This window comes from Doryrhamphus excisus, chromosome 22, assembly GCF_030265055.1.
Source record: "Doryrhamphus excisus isolate RoL2022-K1 chromosome 22, RoL_Dexc_1.0, whole genome shotgun sequence".
NCBI lineage: Eukaryota > Metazoa > Chordata > Actinopteri > Syngnathiformes > Syngnathidae > Doryrhamphus > Doryrhamphus excisus.
Genome location: NC_080487.1, coordinates 1220392 through 1236833, shown reverse-complemented (window position 1 = coordinate 1236833; position 16442 = coordinate 1220392). Strand labels below are relative to the sequence as shown.

General features: G+C 44.4%; 1 protein-coding gene across 1 annotated transcript in view; it reads left to right on the top strand.

Annotated features, from left to right (window-relative positions):
- LOC131109524 (SH3 and multiple ankyrin repeat domains protein 1-like) overlaps window positions 1-16442 on the top strand; it is a 46153-nt gene that overhangs the window by 11751 nt on the left and 17960 nt on the right. Inside the window, exons 4-15 of the mRNA XM_058061649.1 lie at window positions 3763-4363; window positions 6870-7073; window positions 8766-8837; window positions 8916-9024; window positions 9132-9283; window positions 11512-11679; window positions 11876-11917; window positions 12297-12413; window positions 12501-12578; window positions 15554-15620; window positions 15707-15882; window positions 15974-16104. Coding sequence (XP_057917632.1) covers window positions 3815-4363; window positions 6870-7073; window positions 8766-8837; window positions 8916-9024; window positions 9132-9283; window positions 11512-11679; window positions 11876-11917; window positions 12297-12413; window positions 12501-12578; window positions 15554-15620; window positions 15707-15882; window positions 15974-16104 — 1865 coding nt within the window. The 5' untranslated portion in view covers window positions 3763-3814. The remainder of the gene's footprint in view (window positions 1-3762; window positions 4364-6869; window positions 7074-8765; window positions 8838-8915; window positions 9025-9131; window positions 9284-11511; window positions 11680-11875; window positions 11918-12296; window positions 12414-12500; window positions 12579-15553; window positions 15621-15706; window positions 15883-15973; window positions 16105-16442) is intronic.

Genomic DNA, 16442 nt, shown 5'->3' with positions numbered 1-16442 from the left:
TTCTCAGTCTTCACTTAATGCAGGTCCCCTGGTCGTGGTGTCTGATCATTATTATTTTACACGCTAGATTGGCCCCGTCCCTGAGGCTAAAAGCATCAAGTCGTAATCTTGTGCACAATGCCTTTTTTCATATTGGGTTTTCTGACTTGAATGCAGCTTGAAGATGAACTGGGAACTTCAAGCAGATCATGTTTACAACCAGGGAGGGCTCTCACCATGTTCTCATTTTTGCTGTTTTATTATGCTACAACAAAGCGCAGGAGTCTAATTAAATAGGCCTCGGATGCAGTCGGAATATTAACAACGACCAAATACTGAGCAGAGGGCAGATACCTGACCTTGTCACCATTAACTGGCGGATCTGGTTGACGTTATACCACTTGGCCACGATGCACGTGAACCATAATGCAAATAACATCTCGTACCTACGCAAAATAGCCACATCCGAGCGAAAACTATACACCCAGCGTTTATTTGTCTGTGCTTTTTACACAGCGACACACCATCCCACAAAATTTAATTAAATGCCTGACGGTGCCAATTGCTTTCAACACAACCGGGTGTAAAAAAGTGTGTGTTAAACTTCACACACTGGTACGGAATTGCACAATTCCTCTGCACACAGACGGGTAGATTTTGGGCAGAAAATAGCAGGTTCGACTTTGTTTTCCTGTTCAGCGTTTGGGCCTTTTATACAGAACTGTAACACAAAAAAGGTGGAAAAAGGATAACTTTTACTAGGGATGAGACATGAAAAAAAATCACATACAGGTCACATATGAGCGAAAAAATGGGAATTGACCCCTATAGACATTCTAAGAAGTTAGATATTTCAGGAAAAATTGCATTTCAGCTTTGTAATATAGGTGAAATACGACTTTTCCTGTAAAATTGCAACCATTTTTCTCATTCGATTACTTTTTTAAAATCTTAATATTGTGACTTTATTATTGACTTCTTTCTATTTCTGCTCTTTAAAAAATGTAACTTTTTCAACAATTTTCGTCATAATATTTTGACTTACTTTAGAAATATTGTAAATTTTCCCCAACCCAATTTTCCAAAAATTACAACCTTATTTGATCTGTTTTTTCTCATAATATTACATAATTTAAAAATATATTTTTTCTTTAGTATTTAAACTTTATGCTACTAACATGACATTTTCCTATATTACAAGTTTATTCTTTTTTTTTATTGAATTTTTTTTCCTCGTTAGAATTATTTACACTTCCCTCCCATGAAAATACGACCTTTTCCTCATTTGATTACAAAAAATAACATTTTTTCTTGTAACTTTTGACCTTATTCTTGTGAAATTACTTCTGAATTTTCCTCTTTTGTTGTTGTTTTAGCCACAGTGCCGTCATTTGGACACCCCTGCTCTAACTTAACGCCCAAAATGTATCAAATGGGCGTGTAAAACTATTTCATATGGGACACCCCTTGGTTTACACCAAAAGTGACATGCAGTGTGAACATACCGGTTTAAACCCGATCAGCACAATACAAGTAGACTAGCAAACAGCTAACAGGAAGTTTCTTGACCATTGGCGCCATCTTATGCAAACTATATCCCAAACTATATCCCAAACTATACCCCTCCATCTTCCTCTCACGACTACTCCGCCTCTCACTTTTATGCGACAATTAGTTTGCTCCTCTCCGCTCGCTCGTCATTTCTTTTATTTTTTTTTTAGTCCCTTATCTTGCTCCGTGAGAAAAGCTGGATGTAGCTCAATATTGGATGAGATTTTGTCCATAAATCAACCATCTCTCCTTCTCCCTCGTGGTTCGCTTGACTGATTGTGTTCATCTCCGAAAAAACCCTACGAGTGCTAACAAGCATCTTAATGGCACTTTGTCATTAAAGAATCATTCAGCTGGAAATGAAATATATATTTCACGACCGAGCCAGTATTTGATTAGTTGAAGTTTCATCTTTTTTTGTTTTGATCCTTTCTCATTCATTTGTGTAACTCGTGTTTGGGTTTTTGTCTACTGTATGTGATTTGCTCACGTATGTACGTATGTACATTCACACTCATGTACCGTACATTGTGTTTGTGTGTGGAAGTGGCTCATCTTGTCACTTTCCGGCATCTAGGGAAATCCACTAAGGTCGGTCTTCCTGCCTCCGAGGCATCCGTCACTCCCTTGCAGAGAAACCGTTCAATCTGCAGTCTTCCTTTTTGCGCAACGCGGCGTATACTACGTACCCGTATAGCATCAAACAAACAGTTCTCGGTGTTAGCTGTTACAATAACGGTGTTGCTGTAGTTTGGTTTATATACACGTCAGTTACGTCAATAGAACAGGGGGTTTATTTTTCATAGTTTTTCTTTAAGATCTTGACCTAACGTGAAGCTAAATTGCATTTCTCACTCACTGTCGTCTGCTCTTTCCCAGTTTCTATAAATGCTATTCCCCAACCTTTCCCAGTAGCTAAATAGGGAAAAAAAGTGGACCAGTTCTGTGCTCATTCCCACATTGTGGATTGTTTGCTGATAGAACACGACACCTGTCTGTAACCAGCACGATACAAAGTAGGATTTGGGCCACACTGAAAAGCAAAGAATGATCTTTTAATGTTAATGTTATGCTAATGTTTGATGAAATGTTATACAATTACACAAACAGAGCCTAGCCCTTTAAGAAGCATTGCATTGTGGGAGTGTCTCTCTCTTCCCTCCTTCATCTGTCTGCACTACTCGTTTTCTGCGTCCTGATTGGCTGTAGACCATTGTCAATCAATCTCTTCATGTTGCTTTGCCATGTTAAAGAGGACCTATTAAGCTAATTTTTCTGCCCTTTGTATTGAGTTGTGGACTCCTATAGAGCAGATGCACACAATAACCAGCACAGAAAGCTTTAGGTCATCCAGAATCTGCACCTATTCAGTTGTATTTTTTCGGATTTCCACCCATGGCCTGCCTTCAGGCATGCCCACGATATCACTGTAGCCGGGTTAATATAAAAGTCCATTATGTGAATGGAACATTGTCAGCGTTTTTTGAGGTTTTTTTTGTGACGGCTTTTGCGTCAAAATAAATATTATAAATAAATCAAAATAAATATTTCTCATGATGTCCATTGGATTTTTTTCCCTCCCTTAATACATTTTCATTTAGTGTTCAGTTGTGGGGCGGCACGGCGGTCGAGTGGTTAGCGCGCAGACCTCACAGCTAGGAGACCAGGGTTCAATTCCACCCTCGGCCATCTCTGTGTGGAGTTTGCATGTTCTCCCCGTGCACGTGTGGGTTTTCTCCGGGTACTCCGGTTTCCTCCCACATTCCAAAAACATGCTAGGTTAATTAGCCACTCCAAATTGTCCATAGGTATGAATGTGAGTGTGAATGGTTGTTTGTCTATATGTGCCCTGTGATTGGCTGGCGACCAGTCCAGGGTGTACCCCGCCTCTTGCCCGAAGACAGCTGAGATAGGCTCCAGCACCCCCCGCGACCCTCGTGAGGAAAAAGCGGTAGAAAATGAATGAATGAATGTTCAGTTGTGTTGTCACGGAGTAATATTTAAATCAGGAAGTTGTCAAACACTTTTTCACACCACAGGAAGTACAAGTAATATTTTCCTGTAAATTTCGTGAGTGCAGCTTCTACACCGTAATTGTCTTTTCCCCACTCATACTGCTTTGTAAGCTTACGGTGTGTTCCACGCGTTCCAATTTGAGCAGGTTCACACCATCGTGGACCGGTTGGCGTGGACTGACTCAATCTGACCTACTTCTCTACCTGTTCTCCACAGCATGTTGCAAAGGATGAAGACCTTCCCATTGGCATAGCCATGTTTTGTCTCCATGCCAGCTATGTCGCTCTCAGCCGTCTCTGCGGTGACCTCTGCACCACAAATGATGCTGGGAAATAACAAGCACTTTTATCCCGGTCAGGATGACAAAGATGGGGAGGATGAGGAGGATGAAGAGGACCTGGTCAGGGAAAGCGGAAAAGCGGAAGATGTACGTGACATCGAGAATGGAGGTTTAGACGGTCTGCTGGAGGAAGACATGACAGGAGGAAGACAGTCCTGGGAAGGAAAAGTTGTCGAGGTGGCCAAACCGGCAGCCATCGTGGTCGGTAGGCAGAGAGCAGACCGGCCAATGAGGTCGGGACACCCGGGCAACCGCGGGATCGCTTACACGCCGAATCAAACCACCTTACATCATCAAATCGCCAATAAGACACAGCATCATGTCGTCATGGCCAATCAGCATCACGCATCGGGCTTGAATGCATCACACAAGAGGAGAGCTTTGATGGAGCGCAGCATGACCACCATGGCCCCGCTGGAGGACACCTTCCTGTCCATAATGGTGTTCCGCATTGGAATTCCGGACATCAAACAAACAGTAGGTGCCCACTTTTCTCTTAAAAGTTATTTGAGCCTTCATTGTAAGTTGCACGGCGGTCGAGTGGTTAGCACGCAGACCAATTCCACCCTCGGCCATCTCTGTGTGGAGTTTGCATGTTCTCCCCGTGCATGCGTGGGTTTTCCGGTTTCCTCCCACATTCCAAAAACATGCTAGGTTAATTAGCGACTCCAAATTGTCCATAGGTATGAATGTGAGTGTGAATGGTTGTTTGTCTACATATATGTGTCCTGTGATTGGCTGGCCACCAGTCCAGGGTGTACCCCGCCTCTCGTCCCAAGACAGCTGGGATAGGCTCCAGCACCCCTCGCGACCCTCGTGAGGAAAAAGCGGTAGAAAATGAATGAATGAATGTAAGTTGCACGGTGGTCGAGTGGTTAGCACGCAGATCTCACAGCTAGGAGATCAGGGTCCAATTCCACCCTCGGCCATCTCTGTGTGGAGTTTGCATGTTCTCCCCGTGCATGCGTGGGTTTTCCGGTTTCCTCCCACATTCCAAAAACATGCTAGGTTAATTAGCCACTCCAAATTGTCCATAGGTATGAATGTGAGTGTGAATGGTTGTTTGTCTATATGTGCCCTGTGATTGGCTGGCCACCAGTCCAGGGTGTACCCCGCCTCTATAAATAAAGCGGTAGAAAATGAATGAATGAATGTAAGTTGTCGTCTCCCAAATTCATTCATTCATTTTCTACCGCTTTTCCTCACGAGGGTCGCGGGGGTGCTGGAGCCTATCCCAGCTGTCTTCGGGCGTAAGGCGGGGTACACCCTAGACTGGTCGCCAGCCAATCACAGGGCACATATAGACAAACAACCATTCACACTCACATATGGACAATTTGGAGTCGCCAATTAACCTAGCATGTTTTTGGAATGTGGGAGGAAACCGGAGTACCCGGAGAAAACCCACGCATGCACGGGGAGAACATGCAAACTCCACACAGAGATGCCCGAGGGTGGGATTGAACCCTGGTCTCCTAGCTGTGAGGTCTGCGCGCTAACCCCTAGACCACCGTGCCGCCCCGTCTCCCAAATGCTATCCCAAAATTCCAAACAAAAAGCAGCTTATTTCCTTCACCGCCGCCTTATGTTCTCATTTTGAATCAGTTCCTGATTGCAAGCTTTGCAGGAAGCAGGCACCCCCCACACCCCCACACCCCCCTCATTTCACAGTATTGTCATTCCAACAAGTGATGGAAGAGCGAGAAAACGGCGAGCTTGACTCCATCGCAGACATGTTGAATCAACGTGTAAGGTCACACGTGGTGCTGTTACGTTTTTAGAAACCAAACTTGACTCCAATTCACACTTGACGCAGCTCTGGCTTATGCGGAGGCAGCAGGTGAGAATTGGCGAGCCCACACGCCACATAACATAACTCGGCGAGAAACAGCGCTCCCGTCCGTGTATGTACTAACCCCTCCCCTCAATCATCTTTACTCAATTTTTTATCTCCCTGATGCTCACTGGCTGTTCTACATGTCAGCTAATCTGCCCTCAATGCTATAGTAATTACTAATTGGCTTTTAATGAGTTTGGGGAGGGAAAGAGAACCAAAGAATATGAGCCTGGTCTTATGCGCCTTTGGGTCTGGGTACAGAATATTCATAATACCATTCATAATACCATTCATAAACACACCTCAGCGCCTGGAATATGACCGTAATGGACGAGTGTTGTAGTGCGTGGAGACAGAAAATCCACATCGGAAGTGTATAGTTTGCAATATTACGATGATATCGCTTGATATCGCATGATATGATCCGCTCCATATTAATGTGACCACTCCATCCTGTATCACATAACGCACACCTCAGGACAAACCTATAGTAGACATACTGTATACAGTATACTCGCTCGTACGCCTTCATCATGTGCTCTACCTCCTAGGGACTGCAGACATATCGCTACGGCAACGGGGCCTGCCTCCTCTAATGAACTGGTTGCCATGCCAATAGAGTTAGTTGGCCCTATCAGAAACTAACAGTGCAACCTATGGGGGTGGGTGGTGATGGTGGGGGGGGGGTGCTCGTGGCTAAGAGTGGAAAGGGGGATAAAGGGGATGAACATGAAATGTGCTGAGCTCTGCGGTTTTGCTCGCGGCTCCCCTGAAATGGAATAATACGCACGGATACATCTTGTTTACACCTCCGTGCTGTGTTCTTAGAACCCGGTCAGCACTGCTCTGCGGCTTAATGTAATGTAATGTAATGGCGTGGAGAAAATGGCTGCACAGAAATGACTCTAAAAGGCATTCGTGCACATATTTCCAAGGTGCTTTTGTGGCCAATGGGTCTCATCTGCTCATGCAGTCATTTGTTCTTTTTACTCCGCATTGTTGCACATAATCTGTCATCTGAGAAAAAAGGAGAGCTTTACCCTACTATATATTTTTACTGTATTTCATGAATAATACATACAATGTAGAAAATGGATGTAGAAAAGCTAAAAAAAAAAAATCACCAAACTTTCACTTCTCTATCAGAGGTGTCTCCAGTTTGACCAAGAATGTACGGTGTGGAATGCCAAGCAGCAGATCATCTGCTCCCTCAGTGACACCTTGTGGGACGTATACAACTACGGCCTCTTCCAGCCAGCGGGAGAAGGACGGGACGCCAAGTTCTTGGACGAGGAGAGAACCATGAAGGAATACTCACCGTCTTTTGAGAAAGGGGTGCCTTACCTGGAGGTACGCGACAAATATCCCAGTAAACTATAGTTCTATTTGGATATTTATAGTATTATAGTGTTATGTTTATAGTCATTCTTGCTAACTTTTCCACATAACTAAATATTCCCTCCTCAACAGTTTTGATGGACTTTCACTTTAAATCACTTTAAAGCAAGTAGGCATGCTTGGTTGTTACAGTGAGCTCACACTGCCCTCTGCTGGTGAAGCTGATATTGGCAAGCTGGGAGGAACACAGCATTGCTGGGTTGCACATCATCCAAGTGTCTTGCTATACAAGCCATTCATGTCATTTATATGTAATGCCACCCCCCACAGACTCTATATCAGGGGTCTCAAACTCAATTTACCTGGGGGCCACTGGAGCTAGGGTCTGGGTGAGACTGGTACGCATCAGGTTTAAAAAAAAAAAAACCAAAAAACGCATTTATTAAAAACAGAAAAATGAATAAAATTTGCTTTGGTTCCGATTTTCTACAATAAAAGCTCTGATAAAACATTCCACTGTTCTCAAATATCTTAATTTTTATTTTTCTACACAAAATAAGATGAAAAATAAGTAAACAAATCAAGAATAAAGAAAATCAATCAGTAATAAATAAATATAATAATAATAATAATAATAAAACGGCAAATAATAAAAACTTAAGAAACCACATATAGTTGGTCGGTAGACAAATTATTTTTTTTCAGATTAAAATTAACAAAGCATTATTAGAGCCCTGTAGACATGACAAAACACGACTATAGTCACATTTATACTCTTTTTATTTACAACATATTGCGCAACTGCAGGGCCTTGAGACACATGCTAACTCTTAAACTAGAGCGCTAGCGACCTAAACGGTAGCCTTCAAGTTATTTCCTTTAAACTTAAATAGCCAAAAACCTACCACTTCCACACGGATAGGGAGGATAACTATTAACAGTTATTTAACCTTTAACATGAACATTAATCAAACGTAATAATTTTTTCTGGGTACATGATACCATACAGCATCCATATCAACATTAAACTTTCATATCAAGGCGGGGGCCTCAAACTAGTGTCCTGCGGGCCACATTTGGCCCGCGGGCCGCGTGTTTGAGACCCCTGCTCTATATCATTTCGTAAATAGTGTTGGTGTATGTACCCTGTCTCCCGCTCAAATACAGCTGGGATAGGCTCCAGCATACCCGCGACCTCGGTGTGGATAAGCGACATAGAAAATGGATGGATGGACAAAATGTAAAAGTACAAATGTAGCTACTTGAATGCATTTTCAATGTTCACATGTAATGCGTTTGGCCCTTAGTATCAAAACAAAGATAACTTCATTATGCATCATAGCTGCATTACTGAATCGTTCTTTTTTTTTTTTCCGGTTCCAAACCTTTATTCGTCTTATTTTAAACATGAGCAATGTGGATGGCTGAGGCTGGCGTGAGTACACAAAGCCTCCTGTAGTTTAAACCTCTATTTTATTGCCAGTCATTCACTTTGAGCTCCAAAAAGGCCATTTGGAGCAGTTTGTATATTTTGGCATTCAGTTGCGCAAATGCAATGTTTCGCTTATCTGATGTGCATTCTGCTACTTCTGTTGAATGAATCCAGTGACATCATATCACCGCCGTGATATGTCAGTAAGACTGTCGCATCAGAAGTTTATTTTCCTTTAAATACACTTAAAACCCATCTTTTCCGCTTTGCAGTTCAGGTACAAAACAAGAGTGTATAAGCAGACAGCTCTGGATGAAAAGGCTCTCTCCAAGCTCAGCACTAAGGTAATTTGTTTATTTCTTTATTCGTTTAGTCTTGGAAGCAATTCACAAGCCCACTCACATTCACTGACAACTTCTCAGGCCAGTCTGAAGAAGTTCATGGATTATGTACAGACTGGAGCGCTGGAGAAAATGGTTAAAGCCCTCGATAAAGGTCTTGATCCAAACTTCCATGACCTGGAGAGTGGGGGTGAGCTGGCCACGTTTTAACTGGAAACATTGTGCTACTGAAAAGTCAAAAACCGTAAGAAAATGTTTTTTTTAACTTATATTTTTGACCTGCCCTCTGTGAGCCAGAGACCCCCCTGACTCTGGCCGCACAGTCAGGCCTTCCAGTGGAAAGCATCAGGGCTCTGGTTCAGGGCGGAGCTCATTTTGACTTCAGAAGCAGAGATGGCCTGACCGCAGTGCACAAAGCTGTCAGGGTTCACAATCACGTGGGGCTGATGGTAAGTTACATCACTGCAATGTGTAACAAACAACACTCCAGCGACTGTTTCATTATAACCAGCAGATCTTCCAGAATCTGCACCCATTCGGCTGCATTTCTTTGGATTTTGTGCTTCCCGGGAAAATCGTTTTAATTAATTCCTCCAGGCATGCCCATTGGTCACATACATCTAAGTGCTCACAAGGACTTCTGGATAGCTGCCGAACCCGACTTTTGCTCATTTTATTGAGTCGTGGACTCCCGTAGAGCAGCTACACATGATAACCAGCAGATCTTCCAGAATCTGCACCTATTCGGCTGCATTTTTTTGGATTTTGTGCTTCCTGGGAAAACAGTTTTCATTTATTCCGCCAGGCATGCCCATTGGTCACACACATCTAGGTGCTCACAAGGACTTCTGGATAGCTGCCGAACCCAACAGTACTATAGAGTAGTCTGTGTTATCTAGCACTGCCTTCAAGGGGACCTATTTTGCTCATTTGATTGACTCCCGTAGAGCAGCTACACACGATAACCAGCAGATCTTCCAGAATCTGCACCTATTCAGCTGCATTTCTTTGGATTTTGTGCTTCCCGGGAAAACCGTTTTAATTAATTCCTCCAGGCATGCCCATTGGTCACACACATCTAAGTGCTCACAAGGACTTCTGGATAGCTGCCGAACCCAACAGTACTATAGAGTAGTCTGTGTTATGTAGCACTGCCTTCAAGGGGACCTATTTTGCTCATTTGATTGAGTCGTGGACTCCCGTAGAGCAGCTACACACGATAACCAGCAGATCTTCCAGAATCTGCACCTATTCGGCTGCATTTCTTTGGATTTTGTGCTTCCCGGGAAAACCGTTTTAATTTATTCCTCCAGGCATGCCCATTGGTCACACACATCTAAGTGCTCACAAGGACTTCTGGATAGCTGCCGAACCCGACAGTACTATAGAGTAGTCTGTGTTATCTAGCACTGCCTTCAAGGGGACCTATTTTGCTAATTTTTTCGAGTTGTGGACTCCCGTAGAGGAGCTACACACGATAACCAGCAGATCTTCCAGAATCTGCACCTATTCAGCTGCATTTCTTTGGATTTTGTGCTTCCCGGGAAAACAGCCAGGCATGCCCATTGGTCACACACATCTAAGTGCTCACAAGGACTTCTGGATAGCTGCCGAACCCGACAGTACTATAGAGTAGTCTGTGTTATCTAGCGCTGCCTTCAAGGGGACCTATTTTGCTAATTATTTTGAGTTGTGGACTCCCGTAGAGGAGCTACACATGATAACCAGCAGATCTTCCAGAATCTGCACCTATTCGGCTGCATTTCTTTGGATTTTGTGCTTCCCGGGAAAACCGTTTTAATTAATTCCTCCAGGCATGCCCATTGGGCACACACATCTAAGTGCTCACAAGGACTTCTGGATAGCTGCCGAACCCGACAGTACTATAGAGTAGTCTGTGTTATCTAGCATTGCCTTCAAGGGGACCTATTTTGCTCATTTGATTGAGTCGTGGACTCCCGTAGAGCAGCTACACACGATAACCAGCAGATCTTCCAGAATCTGCACCTATTCAGCTGCATTTCTTTGGATTTTGTGCTTCCCGGGAAAACAGTTTTAATTAATTCCTCCAGGCATGCCCATTGGTCACACACATCTAAGTGCTCACAAGGACTTTTGGATAGCTGCCGAACCCAACAGTACTATAGAGTAGTCTGTGTTATGTAGCACTGCCTTCAAGGGGACCTATTTTGCTCATTTGATTGAGTCGTGGACTCCCGTAGAGCAGCTACACACGATAACCAGCAGATCTTCCAGAATCTGCACCTATTCAGCTGCATTTCTTTGGATTTTGTGCCTCCCGGGAAAACAGGTTTAATTAATTCCTCCAGGCATGCCCATTGGTCACATATGTCTAAGTGCTCACAAGGACTTCTGGATAGCTGCCGAACCCAACTTTATAGGAGTTCATAATAAATGACAATTTATCTTTTTAAAATGTCCGCTTTTGACATACAGCCCGAAGTAGAGACTGGACAGTCTGAAGTTTCGAATGTCATTACACGTTTTTTGTGTTTTTAAAAACTCGAGTAGACCCACAGATTGTATTGTGAAATGGCTACTAGCAACTCCGGACTACTTTTGTGAAACTCGGTATACTGGAGAAAGTACACACATTGTATTTCCCCTTGACAAGGCTGTGAGATTGGGACATCTTTGTATCGCGTGTCCCTGCCAGGCACTCTTGTCGTTGGGAAGCTCTCCAAACTACAAAGACCGCTGTGGCCTGACCCCGCTGTACCACACAGTCCTGACAGGGGGCGACACCTCCTGCTGTGAGACTCTGCTTTACTACAAGGCCAAGTTGGGGACAAGGGATGAGAATGGCTGGGACGAGACTCATCAGGTATTCTCCATCTGGACGCTTTCCGGAATACTAGCTCAAAGGGGAAGTCGTCTATTGATATTTTGCTTGTGTGTTCATGTTTCTATCATTTTATCCGTATATCCACTTCAAACGTCACAATTACTGCTCCTCGTCATCGTCATTATCCTCTTCCAGCCTCATCTTTCCATTCTCTCTCCTTCTTCCTCTTCCATAGCACAGGGATGAAGAGGAATTTGGAATGGAAGAAATACATAAGGTACTTCTCAGAACATCATGCCATCAACCCCGGCAGCCGTTCAAGGCTGAAACAATTTATAATACGTGGCTAAATCCATCTCGATACTTGTTCAGACGTGACTCATCATGGTGCTAATTCCAGCTCATACGTAGACGTGACCTCGTGTTGTGTGTGTGTGTAGAATGATGCAAGTGCACTGCTTCCTTTTTGTGCCACTCTCATGAATGCATACTGCCAGCCCGTTGTCATGGTATTTTATTTTGGTTTTCTTCTGCTTCGTGGTTAACAAAATAGCAGGTTTTTCTTTCGCGGTTTCCCCTTATTATTTCATTTGACCCCGTCGTCTTTAACCTGTCGTCATGTGTTTATATTTGCGTTACTCTTTTGACTCTGCAAGGCTTGCCAGAATGGCTTTGCCCAACACTTGGAGCATCTGCTGTTTTATGGGGCAGACGCATCCTCTCAGAACGCCTCAGGGAATACTGCGCTTCACATTTGCGCCCTGTACAACAAAGCAAGTAGAACTCATCCCCCGTTTTAACAATACAACATCTTTATTAACGGAAAATGCTGATGACTGATCACCGTCCTTCTCTCCTAGGAAAGCTGTGTCCGTGTTCTTTTGTACAGGGGGGCAAACAAGGAAGCAAAGAACAAACATGGTCAGAACCCTTTTCAGGTAACAACAAGCTTTCCTTCACAATAGAAGCTCTGTAATATCAAAGTTAATGTCAAGTTTATTATTATTTATTTTAATTATTTAAATTATTTGGGCAATTTACTGTTCACGCTGCACTTTACATTATGTTGTTCATATTTGGTGTCTATTCTATCTATTTATTCTCCACATTCATTCATTCATTCATTCATTTTCTACCGCTTTTTCCTCACGAGGGTCGCGGGGGGTGCTGGAGCCTATCCCAGCTGTCTTCGGGCGAGAGGCGGGGTACACCCTGGACTGGTCGCCAGCCAATCCCAGGGCACATATAGACAAACAACCATTCACACTCACATTCATACCTATGGACAATTTGGAGTGGCTACTTAACCTAGCATGTTTTTGGAATGTGGGAGGAAACCGGAGTACCCGGAGAAAACCCACGCATGCACGGGGAGAACATGCAAACTCCACACAGAGATGGCCGAGGGCGGGGACCGAACCCTGGTCTCCTAGCTGTGAGGTCTGCGCACTAACCACCAGACCGCCGTGCCGCCATTCTCCACATTATTATTATTATTATTATTATTATTATTTGTTTTTACTTATCTTCTTTTGTGTCTGTTGTTATATGGGAGTCAGGCAACGACATTTCGTTGGCAATTTCACTGCTGTGTTTTTGTGCAATGACAATAAAGGGAGTCTATCTAAGTGTTGGGAACTTCTACGCTGATGTGTAGGGATGTTCCGATCAGGGTTTCCGATGATGCGGCGTAAATATTAAAATGTACCACTGGCTATACGAGGGGTCACCAAGGTCTTTTCTTGTGAGAGCTACTGGTCTCCAATCAAATTTGTTCGATTTTGTTGACTAATTGTGGAGTGGGGCGGCACGGTGGTCTAGGGGTTAGCGCACAGACCTCACAGCTAGGAGACCAGGGTTCAATTCCACCCTCGGGCATCTCTGTGTGGAGTTTGCATGTTCTCCCCGTGCATGCGTGGGTTTTCTTCCGGGTACTCCGGTTTCCTCCCACATTCCAAAAACATGCTAGGTTAATTAGCCACTCCAAATTGTCCATAGGTATGAATGTGAGTGTGAATGGTTGTTTGTCTATATGTGCCCTGTGATTGGCTGGCCACCAGTCCAGGGTGTACCCCGCCTTACGCCCGAAGACAGCTGGGATAGGCTCCAGCACCCCCCGCGACCCTCGTGAGGAAAAAGCGGTAGAAAATGAATGAATGAATGAATGAATTGTGGAGTGTTGCTAATGGGGATCCCGACGTATACGAACTTGAGCTGCATAGTCCGATCAGACTCCTCTGAACCTAATCTCTGAATAGTTGATCATTCTAAGATCCCGCTAAACTAATATATAAGATACACTAAATAATGTCAAAGAGTACTGAATAGAGAACACCTTACTTTTATCCATGTGGTTTATCGTGGGGAGGAAGTAGAATCGGCAAGAGAAGCTGCAGGAAAATCTGCAGATGGTGCTGAGGTAGAGGGTATTGATTCAGGATCACTTACTGAATCAACATAAGGCTTACTGAGATACATTGTTGATTCTGGTCTTCCAAGCTGAGCACAAGCAACATTTCTTAGTTATCACTGTCACTTTCATAGGAGCAGAAGCTTTTACGTGGATGGATACGATTTCGTATCCTTAATGACGGATGGACGGCCCACATCGGCGAACATAGTGTAGAAGTCATTCATTCATTTTCTACCGCTTATCCTCACGAGGGTCGCGGAGGGTGCTGGAGCCTATCCCAGCTGTCTTTCGGGCGAGAGAGGTGGGGTCCACCCTGGACTGGTGGCCAGCCAATCACAGGGCACATATAGACAAACAACCATTCACACTCACATTCATACCTATGGACAATTTGGAGTGGCTAATTAACCTAGCATGTTTTTGGAATGTGGGAGGAAACCGGAGTACCCGGAGAAAACCCACGCATGCACGGGGAGAACATTCAAACTCCACACAGAGATGGCCAAGAGTGGAATTGAACTCGGGTCTCCTAGCTGTGAGGCCTGTGTGCTAACCACTCGGCCACCTTGAAGCCCTAAAATGTAATATTCATTAATTCTCTACTGCTTATCCTCACGAGGGTCGCGGAGGGTGCTGGAGCCTATCCCAGCTGTCTTTCGGGCGAGAGAGGTGGGGTACACCCTGGACTGGTGGCCAGCCAATCACAGGGCACATATAGACAAACAACCATTCACACTCACATTCATACCTATGGACAATTTGGAGTGGCTAATTAACCTAGCATGTTTTTTTGGAATGTGGGAGGAAACCGGAGTACCCGGAGAAAACCCACGCATGCACGGGGAGAACATGCAAACTCCACACAGAGATGCCCGAGGGTGGAATTGAACCCTGGTCTCCTAGCATGTGAGGCCTGTGTGCTAACCACTCTGCCGCCTTGAAGCCCTAAAATGTAATATTCATTAATTCATTCATTTTCTACTGCTTATCCTCACGAGGGTCGCGGGCGGTGCTGGAGCCTATCCCAGCTGTCTTTCGGGCGAGAGAGGTGGGGTACACCCTGGACTGGTGGCCAGCCAATCCCAGGGCACATATAGACAAACAACCATTCACACTCACATTCATACCTATGGACAATTTGGAGTGGCTAATTAACCTAGCATGTTTTGGAATGTGGGAGGAAACCGGAGTACCCGGAGAAAACCCACGCATGCACGGGGAGAACATGCAAACTCCACACAGAGATGCCCGAGGGTGGAATTGAACCCTGGTCTCCTAGCTGTGAGGTCTGCGCACTAACCACTCGACCACCGTGTGCTAACATATTGTATAAATAATGCATAAAAGGTTAATTAACAAGCAATGTTAACTTCTTTTTACACTATTATTATACTATAATAACAGTTAAGTTATTAAATTGCCTGTACACCTAATAAAGGTGCTGATGGAGAGTTTGACCCTGGAACGATTATTAGCATTACCGTCTAACCTCTTTTGCAGCTGGCTGTCATGTCTGGTCACTTTGAACTCGGGGAAATCATCAAAAACCACAAAGATTCAGATATAGGTGAGTTTTCATGCCGTAGTGCTTTTTTTTTTTTTTTTTACTCTGTTTCACCGTCTTCTCTTTCAACTCTGCCGTCCCTCTTATAGTGCCCTTTTTGGAATCACCCAAATATGTCCCCAAGCGAAAAGAAAGCGCCCATACGCTGCCTCTTCCCTTGCTCCAGTCCCATCCTTTACTGCGTGCTAACAGCGACAACACCATGGCCCACTCTGATCCCGTGGTTATTCCCAACAAGGCGGCGACAACTCCTAACCCAGCTCAGGTATATCTATATCCCCACCTCCGGTTTTATGATAGGCTCATTATTATACCTTCCATACATGGACTCAGTCGACATGTATGTGTTTCCGCAGGCCCACCGAAGAGCTTCCATTGGCTTGAGAAGCTCCAGCAGCCCCAGAAATCGCACCCGTTCACCATCGCGAGGAAGAGGAGGCCAGAGTGACACAGAGGAGCGGCATAGGCAGCCACGAGGAAGGCCGGGGTAAGGGGGGGCCCTTGGAGACCGGTTGGTTCTCTACCTAATCAGGTCCTTTTTTAAGGCCATTTATAAACTCTAGTGAGCTTCACTTGCCCCACTTTCACATTCTCACATTCTCCTGCTAATTATAACCATGAGAATGTCACATTGGAGTGGCTGCTGGTGAGCGTTCTGGCAGGAAACAGGAAGATGTCATGGCCTCAATATACCGTAGTGTGAAAAGTGTTTGCCCCCCTTCCCCTTGCTTTGTCAACGACCGCAGAGTATTTTCTCAAAGATCTCCAGGGATCATCAAGATGTTTTCTGGGAAAATCGAGACAACCTTTACGTTCTTTTTATTC